The following is a 7486-nucleotide window of genomic DNA, read 5'->3' on the forward strand; positions in this document are numbered from 1 at the left end:
CTTGTTCTTCATTGCACGTCCCCCATAAACAGCATCCATTCTCCAGGGGGTGACGTTCATCGTCAGTAAGTAGTGATGGGTTCATTTTTACCACTGCTTATGTGGTCGAAAGCCGCCTCTGAGCCACTTTTCCTCCAGGAATTCCTCCGCCGTCCAACTGAAGGAATTCTGGAGAAGGCGACTGCAAACTGGTTTAGGGAGCCTGGGATCCTGCAGCCCCGTAACCCTGGGGCGCCGGCCGCGCCCGCCCCCACCTACCCAGCCCTGCGCGGGCAGCGGGCGCGGGGACCCGGGCGGCCAGTAGAGGGCACACTTACTTTACTTTCCCAGACCCGGGGCGGGCGCAGGGGGCGGGGGCCGGGGGCCGGGGGGCGGGGGGAGTCGGCTTTGCAGCAAAACCGCGACCGGCGATTGGCCGCTCCCCCCGTTTGCGGCGGAGGCCGGGAGGCTGGAGCAATTTGCAGCCCTTGAAGCTGAATGGTGCTGGGCGCCCGATTTGGAGGAAGTTACTACTCATTTAACAATCGGACGCCGAGCTGCAAACTCAACGGCTCATCATTTACCTGGAACACGAGCGCGCTACAGACGGAGGGGGCTCCGCGTTTTTTTCTGTTTTGGAATCGGAGACGGGGCGAGAGGTGGAGAAGTTTACTTAATAATATGCCTTGGGGTGAAGGACCGGGGACGGGAAAACCATAGCCTTTGTTTTTAATGCCCTAGCATAGTGCAAAATGGCAAATTCTGAGCGACTATGCATTAAATATTAAATATAGATTCATTCAGGCAGAGACCAACTCATTGGTCGTGTTGGGCAACATTCTGGGTCGACGTGTACGTGAGATGTATATAGATGTACGCGGGTTAGGCACACCAACTTTCACTACGGCATTCGGAACAAAAATTCAGGGTCACTGAACTAGGAAATTATTGACTGAAATTCGGCCAATTTTTAATTGGCGCACACACACACCCCAAAAAAAGGCCCGGAAGTAATCCTTGGCCCCTCTCCTTTGATCAGAACCAATGCATTATTCTGTGCTTGGTGGTGATTCCAATAATAAAGGGAAAAGAAGACCCGGGAAGGAAGTTCAACGTCCGGTTTGCCCAAGGAGGAAAGAGTTAACGGTTTCCTTCGCGGACGCTTCCGATACCCCCAGCGAGGTCCCCGAGCTCGCCTCTGGCCCCCTTCTGGGGATTCCGGTCCCGCGGCTCCGCTACCCCTCCCCAATATTGTCCCTTCTGGAGCTTTTGCTTTCTCCCAAACCTGGCAGCCCCGCACTGGTGCAAACCTGAGCCGCGGGCGCAAATAGAATTTTTCTGAAACCTGGCTTCGGACCTGGACCTCCGAGAGGCACGGGGACGCCTTGGGGGACACAGGGGATTCACTCCGGTGGGAGGTATCCAACAGAGACAGCTATACACGCACAAAGCATAACGCCCCCAAAGAACGCAATGGGTGTTGATTCACAGCGCGCTCTCCAAGTATACGTGGCAATGCGCTGCGGAGTTATTTCAATAATTCCGGGCATCGTTTTCTTCCCTCTACCTCTCATCACTTATCCCCAGCTACACACTCGGCGCGCGCCCAGAAATACCCTTTCTTCCCTCCTCTCTTCATGGGGCTTATTCCAAACGCTGCCCTTTCTCCAGCCGTAGGGAAGCGCCCGGCCACCCCGGCCGTGCCTGTCGCGGCCGTGGGGGCGCGGTGTGTTCTGTGCGGAGAGCTCGGCTCTTCCGCCTGCGACTTCAGCTCGCAGGCCGAGCAAGCGGTCTGTGGCACAGAGCGCGCGGGGGACGGGGGCCGGGTCTCCGCGCCAGCGACAGAAAAATGGTAGGCGCGCTCAGTCAATGCGCTACGCTCTCAGTCTATTTACATCGGGTCGCTCGGCGCACCGGAGAGCCGGGCTCAAAGGCTGAGTCTCCTCCCCCGCCCCATCGCCCCTCCCGGATTCCCAAAGCAGGGGGGAAGGAGGGGGGGGAGAAAAAAGATCCTCTCCCGCGAATCCCCGCCCACCGGCCCTTTATAGGCAAGGGTCTGCTGGGCCCAGGACCCCCCGGCTGCGCTCCTCGCGGCTGCGGCGACCACAGCGTTTCACGCGTCCCAGCCGCCGCCTTCTCCCCCCCCTGCCTCTGGAAGGGCTGGGCTATTCCCTCGCTTGGCGGGAAAGGACAGGGGAGGGATCGAACCTTAACCAATATAAAAGCCGGCTTATCGGACTCGCTGTAGTAATTCCAGCGAGAGACAGAGGGAGCGAGCGGGCGGACCCGCCGGAGTGAGCTAAGCGAGCCGGGCGAGCAGAGTCGCACTCTGGGCGCCCAGGGCAGGGCGACACGGCGCGAGAAGAGGCTTTGCCTCCGGCACAGCCGCCGCCTCCCCACCCTTCCCGCTGACCCCAGCCGGAGACCCGCAACCCTCGCCGCATCCACGAAACTTTGCCCATTGCAGAGGGCCGGCACTTTCCCCTGGAACTTACAACACCCGAGCGAGAACGCGACTCTCCGGACGCGGGGAGGATCTTCTGCCTATTTGGGGAGACACTTCTCCCTGCCGCTGCCTGAAAGGCGCTCCTAGCCCCTTTTTAGACGCTGGAATTCCTTCGGGTAGTGGGAAACCCGGTAAGCCCTTGGATCTATTTGTCTTTTAATTAATTTTTTTCTACCGCTTTATTGACGGGATGAGTCGAATACCCGAGTTGGGGTGTCTTCTCTCCCAATCCGGTACTATTGACACTTCTCCGAGTAGTTGTGGTAGGTCGGGTGGGGTGGGGACTGAAGCAGAACTGGATGGGGTAGAGGGACTTGTCAAGATGGGAGGATGGAAAGCAGAGGGAAGACGGGGGTGCGTTTTTTTAAAACAAGCCTTTGGAGATTTTTGCCGACGGATATTGACGCAAAACCTGGCGGGCTGGGCATTCCTGCTTTATTGCATTAATTGCTTTGGTTTGGGGGGAGGCTGGGGGGAGAACCTATGCTTCGTGGTGAGCAGAAAGCCCTTTGCAGCTTGAGCTCCTTGGAGTAAGGATTACATAGCCTTCTCTGTGATCGAGAGAGCTCCGCAGCCTCTGACTTTTCCTCGTCTCCAAAAGGGCATTTAAATTTCAGCTTTTTTTTTTTTGCCCGCATTTCTGACAGCCAGAGACACTGCGGCGCGTCCGGCCCTCGGATTCCCCTGGCGTTCCCAATTCGTCCCCCGCTCCTTTTCATAAGTTGGCATTTGGCTTCTGAAGAGAATGATAAAATTAAATATCTTGGTGTACCGAGGTGTTAGGGCTTGGTGTTGGGGAGGCGCAGGAGGCGGAGAGGGAAGGAAGGCTGGGGCCAGGGATGTGTCCGATTCTCCTGGATTCATGGACTTAGAAAACGAGAGCAAATCTCCGCACACAGCCTTGGCTCCCCCGCTGCCTCCGTGTCCCCGCGCCCCGGAGATGCGGAGGGACCGCCAGGAGCGCCGCTCCGGGCTTTTTCAGAACAGCTGCTACGCTAGGCGGGTGAAGGGAAGGGCGCCCGCGTTCCCGGCGCAGATTCGCAGCAGGGTCTCTGGCGCAGTTGCGTTGCCGTATTGGACGTTGAAGGGAGGTGCCCTGTTATTCTCTAACACACCCCTTTTATTTATGGGGGGGTTAAAGCCCGCGGCTGAGCTAGCCTCACGAGCCGGCGAGGGAAAAGAAGAAAAGCCGGCAAAGAAGGGAGGGGAGCGCGCTGGGGGTGGGGATGGAGGAGGAGAGGGAGGTTGGGAGGGGCGGAGGCGCCCGGGGGGGAAGGAGCGCGGCCAGGGCCCGAGTGGGAAGGGGCGCAGCCGCTCCCGCGCAGCGCCTCTCGCCTTCTCCTTCAGGTGGCGCAAAACTTTTCGGGTTTGGCAGATTGATTGCATTCCCCTCCGCCGCCTCTCCTGGCCTCTTCCCGAGGCCAAAGCCGATTTCGACTGCTCTCCAGCTGCGGGGCCGAATCCCAGGCTTTGCGCTCCAGACAAAAGTCCCCCGGGCGCTCCACAGCTGGCTCACCAAATATGTGTCCCAGATAGGGGGTCACCCGGAGGGGGTGAAAGGTTGCCCTTTTTGCCCCCCCCCCCCGCCCCTTCAGCCACTGGCCCATTTTCGGGATAGCGCTGGAAGGGGAGTGGTGCGTGATTGTGGCTCGCGCCGCGCGGGGGCGAGGCACCAACCTCGACTCCCCCGTAACTGAAGATTGCCCCCCTTTGTGTGCCCCCTTCAGCAGGCCGCCGCGATGCCCCTCAACGTCAGCTTCGCCAACAGAAACTATGACCTCGACTACGACTCCATGCAGCCCTATTTCTTCTGCGACGAGGAGGAGAACTTCTACCACCAGCAGCAGCAGAGCGAGCTGCAGCCGCCGGCGCCCAGCGAGGATATCTGGAAGAAATTCGAGCTGCTGCCCACCCCGCCCCGCTCGCCCAGCCGCCGCTCGGGACTCTGCTCGCCCTCCTATGTCGCGTTCGCGTCCTTCTCACCCAGGGAGGTTGACGACGGCGGCGGCGGCAGCTTTTCCACCGCAGACCAGTTGGAGATGGTGACCGAGCTGCTGGGAGGAGACATGGTGAACCAGAGCTTCATCTGCGACCCGGACGACGAGACCTTCATCAAAAACATCATCATCCAGGACTGCATGTGGAGCGGCTTCTCCGCAGCCGCCAAGCTGGTCTCGGAGAAGCTGGCCTCCTACCAGGCGGCGCGCAAAGACGGCGGCGGCCGAAGCCCCGCCCGAGGGCACGGCGCCTGCTCCACCTCCAGCCTGTACCTGCAGGACCTGAGCGCCGCCGCCTCCGAGTGCATCGACCCCTCCGTGGTCTTCCCCTACCCGCTCAACGACGGCGGCTCGCCCAAGCCCTGCGCCTCCCCCGACTCCAGCGCCTTCTCCCCGTCCTCGGACTCTCTGCTGTCCTCGGCCACCTCCTCCCCGCGGGCCAGCCCCGAGCCCCTGGCGCTGCACGAGGACACACCACCCACCACCAGCAGCGACTCGGGTAAGTTGGACCCCTGCGCGCCTGACAAAAGGCACTGCTGGCTGTCTTTCTGATTTTCATGCGCCGCTCATTCAGCTGGCCACTTCAGCTGGCACCGTCTTTTCTTGTATTTGGGAAAGAAATGGCAGATCTGGAAGGATCTGGGAGCCCCAACATCCAGAGACTCTGGACTTCACAGTTCCCTTCCATCCCTTCCCCTAAGACCGCCCTAGTGGCTGGCCCCGGCGTTTCCTTCCCGCCCCTTAGGAATTTCTTTTGGATTTTAAATCTTCCTGGTTTATCTTGCAACTCAATCCACTCCCTCTTACCTTTCTTAAGCATTTTAATTGCCCTGGGGGGAAGGGGGAAGTGTGAATGAGATTAACGGAGGATTGATCTCCGAGTGAAAGAATTGCCTCCCTCTTCCTTTCTGAGAAGTGTTGGAATTTAATGGACTGCAGATCTATGGAGAGGGGCTGTGGGCAGAGGCTGGGCAGTCTCCCGCCTGGGGCTGCAAACGAGTGAAAGTGCCTAAGAGTGAATGGGCAGAAGTTGGGATCTTTGCAGCCTCTTTTGAACACTTAAAAGCAAATCCTTTCCAAAACTGGACTTTCTTCCTTCCTCTACTCCCTAGTACTTTTGGCAAAGCTTCAAGATTTTTTTTTTTCTTTTTGCACTTCCAGTAAAATAGGGAGTTGCTAAAGACATACCAAGAGATTTGCAGCTATCCTTTGCAACATGGGTTCTTGGTAAAGTCCCTTAAAAATAGGAGGTGCTTGGGAATGTGCTTTGCTTTGGGTGTGTCCAAAGCTTCATTAAGTCTTAGGTAAGAATTGGCATCAATGTTGGTTCCTGAGTAAATTGTAATTTTCTTGCCTGCACCATAAACCCAGCTGTCATTCTGCCTTCACGGAGGAAAGAGCAGTGATGACTGACCAGTTTGTTCTCTGGGGATAACTCTGTGCCAGGGTCCTTCCTCATATAATAATACTTTATATTTACCTGGCATTAATTTAATGTCGTCGTTGATGACTTGAAGGAAATATGGGCGCTAACCAGGTGATTTCTGTTTCCTTTCTTAGAGGAAGAACAAGAGGATGAAGAAGAAATCGATGTCGTTTCTGTGGAAAAGAGGCAGCCCCCTGCCAAAAGGTCAGAATCGGGGTCACCCTCTGCGGGAAGTCACAGCAAACCTCCTCACAGCCCACTGGTCCTCAAGAGGTGCCACGTGTCCACCCATCAGCACAACTACGCAGCACCCCCCTCCACCAGGAAGGACTATCCCCCCGCCAAGAGGGCCAAGTTGGACAGTGGCCGAGTCCTGAAACAGATCAGCAACAACCGCAAATGTGCCAGCCCCAGGTCCTCGGACACGGAGGAGAATGACAAGAGGCGGACACACAACGTCCTGGAACGCCAGAGGAGGAATGAGCTGAAACGCAGCTTCTTCGCCCTGCGCGACCAGATCCCAGAGTTGGAAAACAACGAAAAGGCCCCCAAGGTAGTTATCCTTAAAAAAGCCACCGCGTACATCCTGGCCGTCCAAGCAGAGGAGCAGAAGCTCATTTCAGAGAAGGACTTGTTGCGGAAACGACGAGAACAGTTGAAACACAAACTTGAACAGCTACGGAACTCTTGTGCATAAAGCTTGACCTATGGGAGGGAGGAACTGGAATCGCTCGTGACTTCTCACTTGTTACCAAGGGAAAGGAAGGGAAAAGGTTCCTCCTGACACAACTGCAGAATTCACTAGACATATGAACTTTTCAAATGCATGGTCAAGTGCAACCGCACAACCGTGGCTGGGTCTTGAGACTGAAAGGTTTAGCCATAATGTAAACTGCCTCAAATAGGACTTTGGGCATAAAAGAACGTTTTTTATGCTTGCCATCATTTTTTTTTTTTTTCTTTAACAGATTTGTATTTAAGAATTGTTTTTTTAAAAAATCTTAAAGTTTACCCAATTTTGCTGTGTAAATATAGCCATTAAATGTAAATAACTTTAATAAAACGTTTATAGCAGTTATACAAAATTCCAATGTATTATAAACCATAATTTTTTTTATTTAAATACATTTTCCTTTTTAAAGTTGATTTTTTTTTTTATTGTTTTTAGAAAAAATAAAATGCCTGGCAAATATATAATTGAGCCAAATCTTATGTTTGTGAGTGTTTTGTTTCTTCATTCTCTTTTTCATCAATTACACATTAACAGAATTTGGCCCTTCAGGAGGGAGTGAGCTCACAATAGATGGGAAAAGAAATTATTTAGGGAAGGACCAGGGCTTTGTTCAAGTGGGTCTGGGGCCTTAAGGTCTTTAACTTATCAGGGTTATAAGATGCTTCCTGGAGCTTGGTGATAAGGGCCAGAGTTGATACTTGAAAGAATGAAAGGGCAGTAAGCTGGTGAGTTGGGGGGTTAGAGGCAAAGGGGTGCTAGAGAGTAAAGATAACAGTTAAGTATACTAGGGGAGGGGGGGAGGGGCTGGGATGAAGCTGAGGAAGAAACCCTCTTAACTTTGATTA

The 7486-nt window shown here is 55.0% G+C and overlaps 1 protein-coding gene across 1 annotated transcript; it reads left to right on the forward strand.

The window, feature by feature from the left end:
• The first annotated feature begins 2223 nt into the window (after nt 1–2223).
• MYC (MYC proto-oncogene, bHLH transcription factor) lies at nt 2224–7118 on the forward strand. The gene is made up of 3 exons (XM_081116506.1): nt 2224–2616; nt 4213–4981; nt 6043–7118. The coding sequence occupies exons 2-3, from the start codon at nt 4225–4227 to the stop codon at nt 6603–6605; spliced, it is 1320 nt and encodes a 439-aa protein (XP_080972632.1). The 5' UTR covers nt 2224–2616; nt 4213–4224; the 3' UTR covers nt 6606–7118.
• Nucleotides 7119–7486: the final 368 nt, after the last annotated feature.

This window comes from Miniopterus schreibersii (genome assembly GCF_964146895.1).
Source record: "Miniopterus schreibersii genome assembly, chromosome: 17".
In the NCBI taxonomy this organism is placed as follows: Eukaryota; Metazoa; Chordata; class Mammalia; order Chiroptera; family Miniopteridae; genus Miniopterus; species Miniopterus schreibersii.